The following is a 19,955-nucleotide window of genomic DNA, read 5'->3' as shown; positions in this document are numbered from 1 at the left end:
GCACCATGTAACTACTAGCTCTGTTCGAGAAATTCCTTGAATTCTTCCAAATTCTTCTTCCCTCCAAGGACTCCACTTTCATCTTCAAAGGCGTTGCTGAAAGCGTCTATTATCACATGAATCATCGCCGACATTTTTACACACGCAGATCAATATTTTTTCATCGTCCTTGGTTACCAGACGACCTGCTACTGCACGCAAAGACGTGACCAAAGAAACAGATGTTTTTGTTTTGTTTCTTGTTGAGTGAAGAAGGAGGAACAAGAACGACATTGGGTGTGGCAGCGAGAGAGACGATAATAAGGTTGCTGTGTAAAGGAAAACTTCGATGTCAACTGAACGAACTTGACATTTACCACTTAAACGACCACTTAAATCTTTAGACATGACAAAACCAAAGCAAAGTCTCTGGAATATTTGACCACCTCGAAAATAATGTGGCGGCTTAATAGACAATAAAAAAGGTCCTAAAATAAGTAGTAAAATAGGGGAAATAGATACTTAAAAAAAGTGCCGCCATTTATGTTTTGAAACGTGAAAATATAAATAACTTTCATTTCCCGTAAACATTCTACAATAGCCAAAGTTCTTAGTACTTCCTAATAAGTATGTATTGTTGTATATGTAAAACACAGGGTTTCGCCGTTAAGCACCCACACAATCTGACATTGTGTAGATAATCTCAAAGCAAATAACTTATCCTCATATATATATACTGGGTGCGTCAAAAAAATGTATACACACTTTGAACTGTCATAGATAATTTATTTTCCAACCTACAAGGTTAAATTTCTGGGAAAAGAAAGGCTACAGTCTTTCTGGTCAAACTGAATGTTTCAAATGGTGGTTAAAGTAAATGTTCAAAATGTTGGCCTTTAACTTCGATACATTTCTGAGCAAGGGTCACGTGAGAGTGGTGTAAGTGCTAGTAGTGTGCTACGCATTCTGAAGAAAGGCAAGTTGCGTGTGTATATTCCAAGGCTGGTGCAACAGATAAGTGACGACGACCCAGATCGCAGGGTACAGTTTTGTGAATGGGTTCGGGAGATGGTTATACGTGAATCGGGATTTATGGGTAGCATTGTTTGGTCGGATGAAGCACAATTCAAACTTAATGGAACTGTCAATAGGCATAATTGTGTGTACTGGGCTGAAGATAATCCCCACATTACTGTTGAAGAGACTGTGAATTTGCCTGGTGTAAATGTGTGGTGTGGTTTGTGTCCTAGGGGACTCATTGGTTCTTTCCGTTTTGAAGGTACTGTAACTGGAGAAAAGTACCTAACAATGTTTTCTGATTCCATTTTCCCTGCCATTCGTGCAATGTATGGTAAAGACAAGTTTCATTACCAACAAGATGGCACCCCGCCGCACTATCATAGGGATGTGCGAGCATACCTGGATCAAAATGTACCAGGCCAGTGGATAGGACGCAGGAGACCAATCGAGTTTCATGCACGCTCTCCAGACCTTACGCCGCTCGATTTTTTCTTACGGGGCACAGTAAAAGATGAGGTGTACCGTCGTAAACCACGTAACCTGGACACACTTTTGGATGAGATTCAAGCGGTGTGTGCAGAAATCCCATTGGACACTTTGGTGCGAAGTACGGAATCAGTTGTGACTCGTACTCAGAAAAGTATCGAAGCTGAAGGCCAATATTTTGAACATTTACTATAAGCACCATTTGGAACATGCAGTTTGACCAGAAGGTACACTTATTTTTGAAATTGGACTGTAGCCTTTCTTTTCCCAGAAATTTAACCTTGTAGGTTGGAAAATGAATTTTCTATGACAGTTCAAAATGTGTATACATTTTTTTGACGCACCCGGTATATGTATATATATATATATACACACACACACAGTATATATATATATATATATATATATATATTTATATATATATATATATATATATATATATATATATATATATATATATATATATATATATTTGGTGGTTGAGGTCTTGTTTCTGAGCCACGAGCACTCGAAAAACACGTTTTATGCAGCCATGTACAGTCACGGACACTTCTGGGTTGTAACGATTCCATTGGAAATAGAATTGTTACAACCCAGAACTGTCCGTGACAAATTCGTTGTTACATCACGTTTGTTCTCTACGGAAACAAGCAGAGAAACCGACAGGTTGAAACACTTGATATTAATCCCTTTGCTTAATTTATGTATTGGTCCTTCCACTACTTAATTCTATTCCTATTTCGAAAGCATCTTTCAGACTTTTTAAGAACGCATTCCTTTTGACCTCTTTTTTAACATATTAGAATTCTGGTTCAGATTTACGTTCTACAGATATATATCCGAAGACAAGCACTTAGAAAGTTGGTACAGTGGTAATTGACGTTTAAATATGCAAAGTAAAAAAAAAAAGATTAAATAGCCTATATAAATATATGAGAAAGTAAAATGTACGTTTTGACATGAACACTGAATGATATTTATTAGGAACATCTGACCAAAAAAACTGACATGAAATGAAAATCGTTTATACAAAGAAATGGAGTGATGAAGTAAATTAAAATGTTTGAAAATGTACACGAAATGTTTTATTAACAACGTAAAAACTACATACTATTTGCTGTAGTGGTTGGCTTCAGATATTTGTTTGCAATAGTTCACAGATTTTGTTTGTTTGAGTTTAAGTCCACGTTATGCACAGATAAGCTAATCGGGACTGGGCCTGCAGTTTTAAAGTGAGATCAGAACCATTGTTTAATCTGCCTCCACCGGGTATCAAACCCGGGACCCCTTCATTTCAAAGCGACGACGTTACAACTACGCCTTTGTCGATTGTGAATTTTGTTATTTAGCATTGCTTTTCTGCCAATTTGGCTAATCACGACGATGAGGATGGGTGACGATATTATGACATCCATGAAGAAACACTCACAAAGAACACCTATGCACAGGGCAGGATTCGAATCCAGGACCCCCTGGCACCGTAGAGTGCTGTGTCAACCACTCCGCCATGAGGTCGGTGAGCCTCTTGTCGAATACCCCCCCCCCCCCCCCACACACACACATGCATTGCAACTACATTCAAAATATAACTCTTATAAATGAAACGACGCTCTTGCTAGGCATAATTGAAACAATCGGCTATATTAGTTATGTAAGTCTTCATGGGTAGAAAAAGCTTAAAAGACCGGTTTTCCTACGATGGTAGACATCCTTTTTAATTGAATTAGATAGCGTTCATTATGTTCTTTAACAAAAGATAACAACAATTTGCAATCAAAGATTACATGGTAGTACTTGAACCTACATTTAATATTATAAATTGTAAGACATATAATATCATTGTACAATAATAATGTTTCAATTTGAACATGATTAATTTTTAAAATTTCTGTTTTTAACTGCATCAGCTAATACTTAGTTTTCTATTGAAAATTAAAATCTGTTATGAAACAATATTTATTTTCAATGGTTCCTTGAACATTTTATGTAAGTATGAAAACTTCTGACATAGCATACTATAGTATTAACAACACTGCTTTTATATTAAAAAAAACTGTCTTGTTGTATTACATATATTCCATTAACACAAAAAATATAGCTAAGTGGGCTACGACAGCAGGGGTCCTTCTGGGTTCGAATTCCGGCCTGGGCATGGTTGTTCTTTGTGAGTGTCCCTTCATCACCTTCCTCATATCATCACTCTCCTCATCGTCGCGATTAGCCAAAAGTTGCAGAGAAGAGACGCTAAATAACAAAAATCAAATCAAAGAAAATATGTAATACAGTATTCAAACTTTTACAGGGTATCAATGCAGATTGTAGATTACAGGAGAGTCCTGTAAAAACAGGACGCTTATCAATGCTTCGTGCTTCGTGCATTACACGTGTCGCAGAAAACGTTTTCCGATATTTTCATGCTAAGGCATGCATGTCGTAATTTCGATAGGGAGTGCGGAATTGTCTGTTCAGAGTCCACTTGCATGAGTCACGATGTCACCGATCGATAAAACTAAAGGACTCAGATAACCCCACAATTATTCTGGTATTAGTTGCTCATGAGCACATACGCAGCATCCAAGGAAATGCAACTCCTGGTGTACCGTGTTCTTTGGCGAATAGAATCTCTCGACTTATTTCCGCTGCTGGCGCAATTGGAGATGAGGTTGTCTCGCATGTTTCAGTTGCACGCACGCACTCTTTGGAAATTACGAGTTACTTGAAACTTGTACTTGTAACAGTTATTTTTTCGAGAGGCAGTAACTGAGTTACTTTTAAAATTAGTCACTAACTGTAACCCAGTAACCTTTTATAGTAACAATTAACGAAATTAAGAGTTGCTTTTACGGTTACTTATTTTTTTATTTTTTCACTTGGAAATTTTCTTCAGCAAATCATTCTTCGAATACGTTCTTTTTTCTAATATATTGAACCAAATGTACGCCTGGAATAAAACGGACGAGCTGAGGATTAATAAAAGTATGATGAAAATATGATACATTTCTCGTCAAAATAACTACCTCATTTATTTTAGAACATCTAGGACGTGAGAATATTCAATCTCGGACAATCATCTTGAAGCTTCTTGCTCTACAATAACAACATTATGGTACTAAAAAATATATAAAATTAATATAACGTTAATCTTCATTTTCAAGTGCACACGCAATCATGTTTGGAACATGTTACACGAATTACATCTTATCTAGAATAAAGTAACTCTAATAGTAACTTAGTTACTTCCTTAAAGTGAAGAAACCGAAGTAAAATAAAGCAAATCAATCAATCACTTTCTTAAAGTAACGGTAACCGTAACTAAGTTACTTTTAAAAAATAACTTTCCAGGTACTGTCCGCATAATATACGTCCTACCGAGACGGAAAGAGACGAGACGAGATTCTTTTTGTGCTATTTAAATGCTTATTTCATTCTCGATATCAAGTAACACATCTCGGTCTAGTCCCGTGTCTTGCAGCAATATATAAAATTAGAAAGTGAATAATTATCGTATCGTAATTGTCGTTTCTTACGTGTGTTATATAGTCAGTGCTGGAAATGGAAATTCCTAGCAAGGAGGGATGTTTGATGGAGTTTCAGGATATATGGGGGATGCTTGAATGGATTAACATGGAGACAATGTAGTTGGTGGGGGACGTTAACGCAAATTATCCTAGGTGGGGGATGCTTTGTGAAAATTTTCTTAACTGGGAGTATAGAATCTCCCCGCATTCCCCCTTTCCCCACTTCGAGCACTGCCTGTTGTTTGGTTGAAAATTTCCTATAAATTTCACTGAAGTCCCAGTGTTTGGAAGTAACGAGTAACTGTCATTCAGTTACTTTTTCCAAGTAACGAAAGTAGTAGATACTTTCCTAAGCGTTTCAACAGTAATGAAGATTTGGAAATAAAAATATAAGAAATCTGAATCTCATATATCCCTATGTTATAAGCAAACGTTATGTTTGATGTAGATTATATCAAGTATAAGGTTTACTTTTAAAATTCCCTTACCACCATATATTTATATTTTAATATAAACTTTATTATTATAATTTAATGAAAATTAGTATAAATTTTAGATATTCAACAGTAAAATAACTGTCTTCTTGCAGTTCATGGGAGGAACGCATTCTGCAAGTTATAGCTATAGCTTGTCTAGGAAAAAGTAACTTTTTACAGGAACTGTAACTGAGTTCCATTTCAAAATGAGTACCTGTACTGTAACTTAGCTTAGTTATTTCTAGAGCAGAAAAACTTCAACTGAGTTACTTTTAAACAGTGTCTTTCTAAAGACAGGAAATTGCCTCTCAATGTGTCATTTTTGTAGTGAGTCGTTCTTACTCATTATCTTCTCGTTCCAATTCGGTTGCATTTTAAGTACGGTACGGAGAGCTGTGTGTTTAATGTCGTGGATAAATTTCCAGCTAAAATATGAGACGTGAAATCACCAAAGAAACAATGTAGTTCAAAGTAATGCGTATTAATTAAAATCATATTGGAGACAGGATGTCCTCCCGTTCCATCGCTTCCCAATCCATCGCTTCTCGAAAAGTGGGCGTGGTTTGTCTCGATCCATCGCTCCAGATAACGAAAGTGTTTTTTTCCGGGTCAAGTGTTCCCGATCCATCGCCCCAGAGATTCCGTGCTAGTAGCGAACGTGCTCGTAGCGAACAAGTGCTCTTAGCGAACATCGGAAGGAAAGGATTTCCAGGTGCGTGCTGTTAGCGAACACACAAACTTGCCCTGTCTTGTTTGTCCTTGAAAGTGGTCAACATGCAAGTGTTGCCAGTGATACCTTATAATCATTTAGTGTTTGAAATTAGCTAAATGAAGGATCAGTGACGGCGCCAGCCTGAAATGAGTGGGGGCGTACAGATTTCGGAGTCAAATTCTCGGGGGCTAACTAATACCGGCTAAAACGAGTAAGTTTAGTACGGTATAATTTTACCAGTGATATAATGTTTCTGTTAGCACAAGTCAGAACCGAGATGTTGAACTTTTTCCCATAATATATAAAATTTATTTTAGTCACGAATCTTTAATGTAAAATACAATTCAATAATTATATTATTTTCTGTTCCTAACACATTATTGAGTGGAATAATATCACAGACTTACTATTCATATGAACTGTACAAAATACACCATAAAAATACACTCATTATCAACTCGCCGGATAAACGTATATGTACTACACACTATTTCTATGTAAAGAGTGTGAGTACTTTTTTGCTAAAATGAGAAAATGAACCACAGCAAGAAACTACGATAAGATACGTCTAGCTACAACCTTCATTAAATCCAAAGATTTGGCAGGTCCCCTTGGCGGAGTGGTTAGCACATGGCGCTGCGACACCAGGGACCCGGGTTCGAATCCCGGTCTGGGCATGGATATTTGTGATTTTAATGTCCATTCATCAATTTCATCATATCATCACTCATCCCCATCTTCGCAAATTAGTCAAAGTGGCACAAAAACCAAAATAAAATATAGCAAATAAATAAATTAATTAATTCAAAGATTTTGCAAGCTCCTCAAAGGACTGAAGAGATAGAGCACTCAACCTCTCGTTACCAGTTCGATTACGAAGGTAACACTTGATTTGCTGCAAGCAGCCGTTGATGTGGGTATGCACTTTTCTATAGCACAAATGTTATGAAGTTCGTAAAAGGAAATTTTGAATGTTTCAACGAGTGCAAGCAGGTGCTGAAGGGTCCCTTCTGCCTCATAGTGTGCCATAACTGCAAATTGTCAAATCACAACACAGGGAGCGGCGTTTTGGTTAGAGAAAATAACTGCTAAAGATTATAATTTTATTTCAGAATAAGTTATGTATAAATACTTATCAGAATTAGATCAATAGTTTTAGATGTGCTTGAAAGATTGATTCTCCTGCACGGAATCAAATTTGACCACTGTGACGGTACTACAGAAATTATTTTCTAACCTCACAAATGATAATTAATTAACATGTAGGCTATGACTAGAACTGCGAGCAATAAAATTACCAAACCGTGTTGATTTTTGCACCGTATTGCAATGATTAGTTGATGGATTGGTATTAAGGTCCACTATATGCACAGAGGCTAATCGAGACGAGAGCTTTCTAGTGGAATCCGAACCAATTAATAAAATGTTACCTACACCTGGGATCGAACTCGGGACCCCTTAAAACAGCAGTTTTATCACTAGACTGTCGGGGCTTGGAGCCCAATTATAATAATTCCAATTCTTAGCATTTAAGAATTGGGTAATCTGTGTAATATTTGATTCCGTTAACATCGTATTTCTCCCTCTCGAATATTTGCAGCGATAAGGATAGATATAACGATGAAACCAATGAGAGAACATCGCTAACACTCATGCAATTGTCGGTACTCGAATGAGGAACTAACAAACAGAAATTTTGTCACACCTGTTAGACCTATACCGAAATATAGCGATATGATTTTTAGAAGCTAATAATTCTACACATTTAGCTGTAGGTACATGCCAAAAATTAAAGAACAATCTCACAGCCACTGAATACGTCCACCTACCAGGCAGGCAACAGATTTCGTAGGAAGTTTGTCAACTCATGACTAGCTAATTACTTAGTATCAAATTATCAGTGGCTTAGTGGCCACAGCTGCTTGCTCCCTTCTTGATTTTAGATCGCATCGTAATAAAGCAACCTAACCGAACTAGAAAATCTACTTGAGCATTGTACTTGCCAGAATTGAAGTTTTATAATGGAAAATATAAATTTAAGTTTTCGGTCAAGATGCGTATACCGTACCTCAAAAATCTAGGGGGCTACAGGGGGGCTGAAACCTGTTTTGGGGGGCTTCAGCCCCCCTAGCCCCTCTGTAGCGCCGTCCCTGTGAAGGATCCTCAATAATTTAGGTTAACTACATGAAAGTTTTTGTTAAAATATTGATATATTTCATCTTCCTTAAAATCAGCTTGGGATTTCCGTTACGAAGCCGTAGCCACGATTCTCGAGCTCCTGTATGATACATTATATTTTATGTATTATACAATAAATGAATGAATCACCACTGATCAGCTACAAAGAAGAATATAAAATAGGGTTTGCCTAAAACACGTACGCAAGCCCAATAATAAATATTGGTGCCGTGTCCACTGAAGTAAATGTACCTTACATTCTTCCTGGAAGATCGTATTAACACGAACAGAAAGATCCTCTCTCGCCCGTTTCCTACAATGTTCAGCTCTTTTCTTCACTTCCATTTCGGTTGAATTAGTACCACAACACTCTTTCTTCTTCTTGTTCTATCTTGCCCAATCGAGCCTAACCTAACCTAACCTAGCGTCACTAATGACATTACGTCAGCCATTCGGACTGCTTAAAACTGTAGTGGCAGCATTCACTACCTTCCATTTCAGTAATATTTGGTTCGTGGCGAATGGACTTTTAAACTTTCCTCAAGTAGAACTCCGTCTTTTGTCTTCAGTAACCCCTTACACTTCATTTTCTTCTATTTCGTACATAGCCATGTCACCACGTCTTTCGCCTCGCGTTCCTTTCGATACTGGTAACCATCGTAAACCAAACACAAATTTCCGTATTTCGTTCTAATGAATTCTATTTCATTCATCTTGCTGGTTTCACAGTCGATTGAAGAATGATCAAGGGTGAGTCAGGTCAGGTCAAGAGGCACCAGCCAAAGAGGTGTATCTCCACGCAAGTTGGCTTATCACTGGCAACACTTGCATGCTGACCAGTTTCAAGGACAAATAAGACAGGACAAGTTTGCGTGTTCGCTAACAGCACGCACCTGCAAATCCTTCCGAAACTGTGTTCGCTAAGAGCACGTGTTTGATATGAGCACGTTCGCTAATAGCACGGCACCGCAGAAGCGTCAGTTGTATGCAGGTGTTCACGATGATAATGATGATAACAACAATAATAATAATAGCAATATGACCACTATGAGTATGTTTTCTTTCCAGCTTAGGTTAGGTTAGGTTCGATCAGTGCCGGATCTACAAATCTTGGGCCCCCCGCAAAATATTACCAAAGGGCCCCTCTACCTACCTAGCTTTACACACACACACACATACATTATACATGTGTGTGTGTGTAATTCTCGATCTCATGTTGACAAAGTCACATATAAGGACCTAACTTTTTCCTGGTAAAAGATAGGTTGAAGAAACCTTCACCACTGCATTTCTCGTGAAATTCTAGCCTGATCTGATTCTAGTTTGACTGCCACGCGGGAGACCCGGGGTGGGTGATCTAAGGTCCGAATTTTTCCGGCTTTGTCCCCCATAAGGCGGTTCTAGGGCCAACCCAGCCTAAAATCGAATGGTACCCGGTGGGGTTAAGGCGGCCGCAGCGTGTGCTGATCTCATCACCTAAAATATGGCCGACATTGAAAATATGTGGGGTCCACATACCCTAAATGTGCCTTCATAGCACGGTGCTATATGAACAACGAACTTTATCTTTACCTGTATATATTGTATTCGTTTCTGTACCCCTGAATAACTGAGTTTATTTTTAACACACTCCAATACGAACCCTCTACTATGTCAATGGCTGAGGGCCCCCTAAAGGCTTACTTGTCTCCGCATTGTGGGGTTTTGTAGCTTGTAAATCCGGCACTGACTTTACCTTAACCTCTATATATTGTATTCGTTTCTGTACCCCTGAATAACTACGTTTGTACGTATTTTACATACGTATATACGAACCCTCTACTCAGTGGCTGAGGGCCCCCTTAAAGGCTTACTTCTCTCCGCCGCCCCCCCCCCCCCGCACTGCGGGGTTTTGCTGCTTGTAGATCCGGCACTGGGTTCGATACCTTGGATATGTGGTTAAGCTGGAGTGAAATGTCATTAATCCCTGTTGCACATTTGTTTCTATTCTCTACGTGTCTTCCCGTTCCCGTTGACGATTTGCTACTTGCAAAGGAAAAACGTGACACGGCTCCTATTGGAGCCGCCTAGGGATTTGTCTTGAATGGGATGTACGTACAACTATAACAATCTCGTCCATTGCAAACTTCTAGACGTATTCCACATCATCGTACAGTAGGGTCGAGATTACTTTCCTGTTAGCAAAAAGATTTTTTACATTTATTGTGTACCTACTGTTCATATATTTATTTATTTATTTGCTTATTATTTGTTTATTATTTGCATTTATTATTGCGAAATGCTCAGTTGTTTATTTACTTCTTTTTTACATATTTATGTGTGTAACAACGTTTGTTAGTTTTGTTTGTGCGTGTGGCACAGATTTTTAAATACATTCTGTGAGTGTTCATTTCCTTATTTTCGGAAGCAATGGATCGGGAACACCTGACCTGGAAAAAACACTTTCGTTATCAGGAGCGATGGATCGGGACAAACCACGCCCACTTTTCGAGAAGCGATGGATCTGGAAGCGATGGAACGGGAGTAAATCGGAGACAGAAAATAACAAAACTGATCTGCGTTCTTCCTCTTATCGCGGCAAATCTCAGGCTGAAACTAAGTAAAGAGAAATGTAATGAAGCGATAAGCAAAGGAAGATTTATTTATGAAGCTATAGAAATAGTTGAATGAGTAGAATTGTAAGAAAATACTCTTCTTCTTACCAACTAAAGTAGTTCAATAATTTGCACTAATGAAAAGCAAAATCTTTAGCAACCTAACGTGCTAAGTATTGCTTCTGTGGAAGGAGGTATGAAAATAATGGGATAATATAATTGGAGACAGATTGGTATATTCTACTAAATAACTTTTCATGAGGAAACCCAGGAATCTCTGTTCTAAAGAGTGAAATAATAATTCGTATGAGTCTGCAACCATCTACTTTACGTTCCGAGAAATGCGTCAACATAAAGATGAATTTTAAATAGGGACCTGAATTATAAAGAAACGTGAAATGTCAATATGGCATACAAAACGTTCATTAGTTTAAGCCAAAAAAGAGATTATGTAAATTATTATAATTCACTGATTTTTCCAAACTCCATTACCCTCTTATGGAAATTATTTCAATGTGAATTATTTGAAGACATTCTTCTACACGTGAAACGTAAGGATGATGAGTCTTGCACTAAGATTGGTTTCAACTTAACAGTTAACCAAATTGAAGTTAACTAAACATTAACAATATTAAATGTGGGACAAGAGAAAACTCTTTTTTCAGTAATATATTTATTAAATAAATAGTTATAAGATCACACAGCATAAACTGATTCATCTGATAAGGTAACCCTAAGTCAACTTAAAAATATGAAATTAGTTATATATTAAGACATTTTAGTTGAAGATTAACTTCAACATGTTCCGTTTTTTCTCATACGGGGATGGCTAACGAATGGCTAACGAACTCATGGTAGTGATGAGGAAAGTCCTAAACGTTCATACTGTACTCGGAATTTGAACTCAAGACCTTTCTTCCAAGTGCTTATTGTTATCAAAGAGCACTTTCTTAAAATTCCCTTCACGTCTCTCTCTTTGTCTGTCTGTTTTTGTGTGCTTGCGTGCATAGGCCCAACCAAAAAGTTTTTAATGGAGGTCAGGCTGCTGAAAAAGTATTTTGAATGTAAACATTGGCTCGTTGGACTCGGAATGAAGTCCTCTTTCCGATTCTACAATACAAAATGGGGGTTTCCATTTAAAATCAAGTGTGATATCATTGAACAGCTTTCTTTCACTTATTAAACACGTATTTTTTCGTTTTCCGATTCGATGTGTGTTTCTCACGATATGTGACCGTTTCGGGATTTTTCGACCTCCCGATATATATATATATATATACACACATACATACATACATATATAAGTAGCATTTGCTACTAATAGTAACGACTAAACCACACAATCACTCTCGTGTCAATATGAGTGGTAATACGTTGTCAAATTGCACAAAGTAAACCTCCTTAGATACTTTTTAGAACAATGTGTTTCTTACTCTGCAGATGGCTAGTTGGACCATATTGAGGTCTATCTTCCGGACCGAAGAATTATTGGCTTTCTTCCCATTACTTTCACATAGCAGTTTTAACAAGTATAATCTTCTTCTTGTCCAGGCTGTCATATCTTCCCATCCCTTATATCTAGTTTTACATAATGATAGAATTGAATTAACTGGATAACGATCTTGCTATGCATCATAGTTCGCTCAAATAGAAAGGGGAATTATTTTGAATATGACGTATAGATAGAACTTACAATTCATTATGTCAGAACCCCATACAGAAAGATTCTTGACCCTGAAAGAGCTCAATTCATTAGCCGAAAGTTCTCTTTAATTTTTTTAAGGTCATCTGCATTTATCTTTTTATTATAACATGATACATAATAGAAATTGTTGAGGATTGAGGAAATTATATAATTTAGACTCAAGTCAACACAAAAGTCGATGTAGTGTGTGATTTAACACACAGAAGGAAGGTTTGTGGTTTCAAAACAAATATAAGCATATGGGTGTTTGTGAAGGTGTTTGGTTATATTTCAGTGTTACTTTTTTCCATCTTCACTATCAGAGTTAACGTCAAAGTGTAATATGCGACAAAGAATCAAATTGAAGATGGTGCAATTTTATTTAATGAACGACACACAGTGGTCCATACAAAAAACAAAAAAAAAAAAAAAAAATAGAATCCTAGGTTTCAATTTATATTAGAATTAACTACACTTGTGTGAGTCCTCCTCTGTGGCCGTACGGTCTAAGGCGCTGTGCTGCGGGACGACATGGGTTCGAGTCCGCCTGAGTTCAGTCTCTGGGTTCTTGGCCTGTGTATGGGACTGGTGGCAACCCACCATCATGAGGAAATTGGGAAGCTACGTGTGAGTAGCGTAACCGGTCTCGGAAATATCCTATAACGGCTGGGGGTTCGACGTGCTGACCCCACGTTACCCCATTACCGGTTGAAGATCTCCCGCGTAGGATTGTGGGAGGGAGACTGGCTGTCGGAAGATCGGTCTAGGCCCTTCAAAGGCTGTCGAGCCACGGGTTAATATTATATTACACTGGTGTGATGTGATGATGTAATAATAATTGTACACTTTTTAAGAAATGAATTTAAGAAATCTCAAAACTCAGATATCTTTGTTTTTCACAATCTGGAGGACATGTGTCTTAAATATTTACAGCAAACTTTCCATTCAAATCGTGGATGCACGAATATGCACATTTCACACATGCACAGGCATGTGCACGGGGTGTGCCAGGGGTTATCAAAAAAAATGAAGACTTTCATTAAGATAATGAAAATAATATCCGTGTTTTAAAAAGTAAGGAGTTTTATTTTATTTGAGATTCCCCTACCCACTCTCTTTCCAAAACGATGTGATATTGTTTACTATACAGTAATCACGTAGTAAAGAAGATGTTTTTCAGTTTATAAACTGCACAGAGCTCCACAAATCGGTCTGCACTTATCCTTCTCCCGCCCACAGCCTCGAATGCAGCAACCTTCTTTAACTCCAAAGCTTATTTGTTTATTTACATTTATACATAACAAGAGGATTGCAGTTGCAATCAAAATTGTGCCCATAAGAAAATGAAATGTAAGCCGATTTATGGAGGAGCTCTGTGCAATTCATATACTAATGATTAGATTGCGGATTTTTGCCTATTTGCCTTTTTTTATTCCTTTGTAGTAAAACATAGTTCGTTTCATGGTGTTTCTAGTCCGAAGACGCATTTATATAATGCCTATAAATGCCTATTTTGAGGGTTAATGCCTATTTTGCTTAATCGTGCCTAAATGTCTATTCTGCCATTTTTTTTTTCTTATTTCAGCTTTTTACGCGTCTTTGGCTTTCCATACGTTGAAAAAGGCAAGCCTCTGTTTATGATGAACTGACTGAAATCTGGTATTCGCCAGATTTGAGGGTCTCAAGAGATTTCAGGTCTTTGGAAACACCAAATGTCGCTTAATCAGGTTAAACAAATTGGACAACCTGTTGGTGACTCATATTTGGACAAAACTACGTCAACCCTTTCTTTTTTTCCACTTGAAAGATTGTAGGAGTCAATCAGTACTCATTTGTTTTATTGTGTGCGTGAAAGGAAGTAGGTAGTTATCTGTGGAGACAATCGTGTCTATGTGTTTAAAAATGATAAAGCACAAGGCGGCCAGAAATGTAGTAATTTAAAAAATGGATTGCTGCAGAAGCTTGGTTTAGCAGTGAGGGGAAATATGATTTTTGTTATCTTGCGTCGCTTTTTTCATTTTTTGGTAATCGCAACGATGAGGATGATTGATAATGTCATAAAATTAATTAAGGGTCCCTTACAAAGAATACCCATGTCCAGGCCGGGATTCGAACCCAGTATCCCTGGTGTACGAACCAGTCGGCCCCACTGATCGAAAAGTAATTTTTTAAGCTTGTATGAAGTACGTAGATACCTTTAACTGTTAAATTGCTTCACAAATAAATATTTATTTCCCACATGGGAATTACGTACTAATGCAAAGCAGGATTTTTCTCAGGGGCGCAGCAGTGCTTAAATTGGGGAAAACGTGGAGTGATGCTTTCCCCCAGTTAAGCAGGGACGGCGCTAAGGGGGGGCTAGGGAGGGCTGAAGCCTCCAAATGGATCTCAGCCCCTTTATAGCCCCCCTCAGAATTTTACAGAAGAACTAGAAGCTTTCTTACATAATATTTTCAATAATAAAACTTACATCAGGGCATGACCATTACAATGTTCAAGTACATTTCCTACTTGAGTAAGATCGCAAGATTACTTTATTACGGTGTGTTCTAAAATTGTAAGGGGTGGGGGTACCTGCAGATCTGAGTGGATCAACAATTGCCACTGATTATTTGATACTAAGTAACTGCACAATCGTAAATCGTAAAACTGGCTACTAAATTGACATGATACTCTGCTGCCTTCATGGTAGGTGGATGTATTCAGCGGCTGTGAGATTATTCTTTGGTTGTTGGAGGTTCTAACGGTGACAAAGAACATATGCATGTACAGCTCCCTTATAAATTCAATCACTATTTTTAGGAAGGTGTGAAAAATTATCTTTTGAAGTAGGAAGATGTTCAACATTTAATAAACAGTCAAGTTTCATTTCTGTTTGTTAGTTCCGTATTCCACATGCAGTGGCATGAGTGTTAGCAATTTTGTCTCATTCGTTTCAACATTGTGTGTGTGTGTGTGTGTGTGTGTGTGTGTGTGTGTGCGTGTGTGTGTGTGTGTTTGTGTGTGTGTGTGTGTGTGTGTGTGTGTCTGTGTGTGGGTGTGGGTGTGTGTGTTCGTGTGTGTGTGTGATATAAATATACTTATCGTGGCAAATATCCGAGAGGGAAAAATACGACGTTAAGGATGTGCCCACGTTAGAAATCAAGGAGTAGACAAACTACTTATTTCTTAAATGCTCAGAATTAGAATGATTAAATATCCTCTCACTCCGGCAGACTATCTGTTGTTAGACTGTGGTCTTGTTATCAAGTGGTCCCGGGTTCGATCCCCCTTGGAGGCACATATAAGAAGCCACTATAAGCTGTAAGTCTCGTGCAGATTAGCCTCTGTGCATGGAATACAAATCCAACAAACTATTATAAACACTGCAATACGGTTCAAGAACCAGTACATTTCGGCAATGTTAATGCTCGTAGGCTTAGGACTACATGTAAATTAATTATAATTTTTGAGGTTAGAAAATAATTTCTACAGTACCATCATAGTAGCTCATTTCGATTCCAGTATGTGAAAACAAAGAGGATGTTAAAGTTAGGATCTATTTTCCAGTTTTTGATCACCTAATATCTCAATTAACGAAAGGAAACTCAAATAAGGACCCTTCAGCAGCTGCTTACAATGGTCGAAACATTCAAAATTGCCTTTTACGAACTTTACAAGCTTTGTGTTCTTGTAGTGTGCATACCCTATTAACAGCTGGGTGTGAAAGAACATTTTTCTAGTTTGCGGCAAATCAAGTGTTATCTTCGTAATCGGATTGGTAACGAGAGGTTGAGTGCTCTATCTATTTTCTCTATTAGCAAAAGACGTATCTTATTGTAGTTTCTTGCTGTTGTTTATTTTCTCATTTCAGAAAGAAAGTAGCCACACTGTTTACATAGAAATAGTGTTACATGTAATGTATCCAGAGAGTGAATGAAATTTTTATAGAGTATTTTGTACTGTTAATATGAACATTAGGTTAGTGATTTTTTAGTATTAATGTGATATTATTCAACTAAATAATGACTTGGGAAAATAAAAAATATAATTATGATATCTTATTTGACATGAAAGATTTGTGCGCAAAAGTTATTTTGTGTATGATGGAACAGAATGCATCTTAGATAGCGATTTATCTTCGTGTCTGACTAAATGTGTCATTGGTAAAATGACACCGTAGAAAAATGTTAAGTAAATACCTTTAAGCCGGTATTAGTTAGCACGCGGGGGTAAGGAGGGAGCACTTGCGTCCCAAAATTTTCAGATGTTTAAATTTCAAGGGTATTTTTGTTAACCCTCTAGTACCGAGGAACAAAAAATAGTTTTTTTATGATTTCTGAAATGTAACAATTATTTAACAAAATAGTCCTGTGCATTATTGTTATGGGATGGAAACGTTTTCGATTATACCCCCCAAAGTTAGGCCTCAAGTTACGCCCATGTTGCTTAGACTATCCGAATGAAGTGATTGAACCTATTCAATAACTTTAAAACAAAGAAGCGAAATAGCTGGACCTCGTGATTGCGTTCTACGTGATCTAATATTGCACAATCAAATTATTACTTGCTATATCTTCCAAGTGATAGGTGTTTATATCTCTAGTACATATTATGATAGCTTATAATTTGTACTTTACAATGTACTTAGTTTAGACTTTAATCTAAAATCCTGTTTAAAATTAATACCTAACACTATGTAAGGTAGACTCAATATGGTCTACATGGGAATATATAGTGAAGAACTTGCGCAAATGTGACATTTCTTAGTTTTATGTTCACGTAGAGTATGTGGGACTCACTTAGGATGATAAGGAACCTTTCATTTGACCAGACTGAGATGTGTAATACATATTCTTCTGGTGACAAATTGTGACATGTCACTCCCTTGTTTATTAGTTTGTAAAATGTTATTTCTGTGTGCAAATCTCATATGTTATTATGCAAATAAAATGTAAGTGCATCAATACACTTATCTACTTATAAAAACAACATTCTGGCACTTTCTTTACTATTTATGTTGCATTTTTATTTGAAAAAATTAAATATGTAACTAGAACATATTGGGTTCGTAAATACCCAATATGGCCTAAACGTAATTTTTTAATAATATCATCCCTGCACCTATGTTTTATTTGGAATTGGCTCCAATTTCCAGTAAACGTACAAAAATATTCCCTCTTTTGAATATTGCAATGAGTTTTATCTTTCAGCCATATTGGGTTCAAGTACCTTACCCCCTTTTTTAAAATTCTGATCACGCCACCGCATGTACTTAACCACTGTAATTAAATCCTCCTCGATGGCAGAACACCTTGAGCAATCGACTCACGATCTTGTCATCTAAAATTTCCTATTCGAGTCTCGACCTGGACCCTTCATCGATTTCATTCAATTATCATTTATCCTCAAAGAGCCACAAAGAGCCTAAAGAGGCAAAAAAGCGACATAAAATAAAATTTCTAAGATCTGATTAGCATAATACAGGTATTTCGTGATAGATTTTTCTATCGTTTCAAATTCTCGCAAATAATACAATTCTATATCCCATACAAAGAGCTGGATCTGTTACAGAGCCAGATGGAAGTACACATATACATATTGCGCACTTGATCACTACTAATACCTAATAACTTAACAGCGAAAATGTTTAAGTTGGAATTTCAAAATAAAAATAGAATGCGACGTAATAATGTATTTTACTATTAGGGACCGGAAGAAGTATTTTATGTATACACTATTGATATGCACATGCATGTGACAGATACATTGCAACTCGTTATTTAAATACTATTCACTGGTAATTTTCCAGCACACTTCATTTAAGATTGGGTCCCACCCTTAAAAAATCCCTGCTTCAGATATCCAAGTGGATTTGTTGTATGTCTGGCTTCTAATGTCACTGTGTGTAAAATAATCGAAAGTTATAATTCTTTATGCATAATACCTACTTCACATACACATAAAGAGTACGTTAAAAAATACAGCACGATATTCGAATGTTGCTGATATTCTTTCATAAATATTGTCAAAAGGAGAAAATAACAATGAAACGATGACATCTTTATTTTCAATGAACCTTTTCCAATTACATTTTTAAAAATGGTTGTTCTTTCATGAAAAACACGACATCGCAAAGTTGTTTCCTTGCAAGGAAATTGCAATCAAGTTCTTGATTGGATGCATGTGCTGTGCAGTTGAAAGTTTTGCTTCGGAACACACGACCAGGTGCAATTCACAGTGCAGGTGCAGCTTCGTATCTTACCTTCTCGTATATCCAGTCGTCTGCCTTGTCTGCCTTTTCCTCTTTCGACTGATCCCAACTAAATTTAAGCGCCGTGGATTTTGCACATCCCGAACTTTTGTTGGGTTTGGCGGTTGACCTTCGTCGGGTTTCCGGTCCAGTGCTCGCTCTGGGCGGTTCGAGAGGAGTGCGCACTTTCCTTCCCACTATACCCAGAGAATCGAAAGTTCTCTCCAGCTCGTTTATGTTTGCGTCCAGTTCCTCCTTGAGCCTCTTGGCCGGGGGCCGAACCGCCGAGGAGTCTTGGAGGGTCTTAGCGTGGGAGTTCCCCATCGCCAACGACCTTCGCCGCTCTACGTGGTCCTCGCGAGGCGCTCGGGTTCTCGTGGGTCGCCTTTCCTTCGGGGCCTCTTCCTGGGAGGTGAACTCTTGCACTTGCTGGCCCCTGCTGCTCCCTGTGCCCATTGTCGAACCAGAGCCGCCCGAGGAGTTACATGTCTCCTGGACAGCCTTCCGCGGATTACTGCGCTCTCGATACTCCTCGGTTACGTGGACGCACCGGCCGAGTATTGATCAGAGTTCCCACGGGCCACTCGAACTCAACGTGTAGTTGCGTCACACGAGGAAAGGCGAAGCGCGTTCGGGTGTTCTAGGATACCCTTCGGATAATTTGTTGCGGTGAATTTTAATCTGTGCTATTTGCTAAGTCAATTCAATACTTCCTAAAGGTCACTGTTGTGGATATAATCGTCATTCTTTTGAGTTGTTGGGGGAGGGAGGGGCATGCTTCATAATGCACTAATATCTTACATGTATACATAATACTTTTCTTTCTGGATTTCTGGTGAAGAAGCTCCTGCTAACGACGCTCGTGTTGCTGGAAGAACCACGATGAAAAAATAATAAAAACATACGTAATGCACACCAAATAAAACACTAGTAGTAATTTGGTTAATTCGTTAGTTGGTTTAACTAACTTCACTCGGGTTAAGTGTGACAGGAGGATGAGAGGGGCACGGCAATCAGGGGACATGTAAGTGGGAGAAACGCCCCTCTCCTCTTTTCCAGGAGCCTCCCCGATGGCG

General features: G+C 37.9%; 1 protein-coding gene across 1 annotated transcript in view; it reads right to left on the bottom strand.

The window, feature by feature from the left end:
* LOC145984474 (uncharacterized) overlaps nucleotides 1-19,380 on the bottom strand; it is a 224,808-nt gene extending 205,428 nt beyond the window's left edge. The window contains exon 1 of the mRNA XM_083118133.1: nucleotides 18,892-19,380. Within this exon, the coding sequence (XP_082974259.1) occupies nucleotides 18,892-19,335 (444 nt within the window). The 5' untranslated portion in view covers nucleotides 19,336-19,380. The remainder of the gene's footprint in view (nucleotides 1-18,891) is intronic.
* Between the last annotated feature and the right edge of the window lie 575 nt (nucleotides 19,381-19,955).

The sequence above is a fragment of the Lepisma saccharinum genome, chromosome 2, assembly GCF_977018435.1.
Source record: "Lepisma saccharinum chromosome 2, izLepSacc3.1, whole genome shotgun sequence".
Taxonomy (NCBI): Eukaryota; Metazoa; Arthropoda; class Insecta; order Zygentoma; family Lepismatidae; genus Lepisma; species Lepisma saccharinum.
The sequence above is the reverse complement of the archived record's forward strand: the minus strand, read 5'-3'. Positions and strand labels throughout refer to the sequence as shown.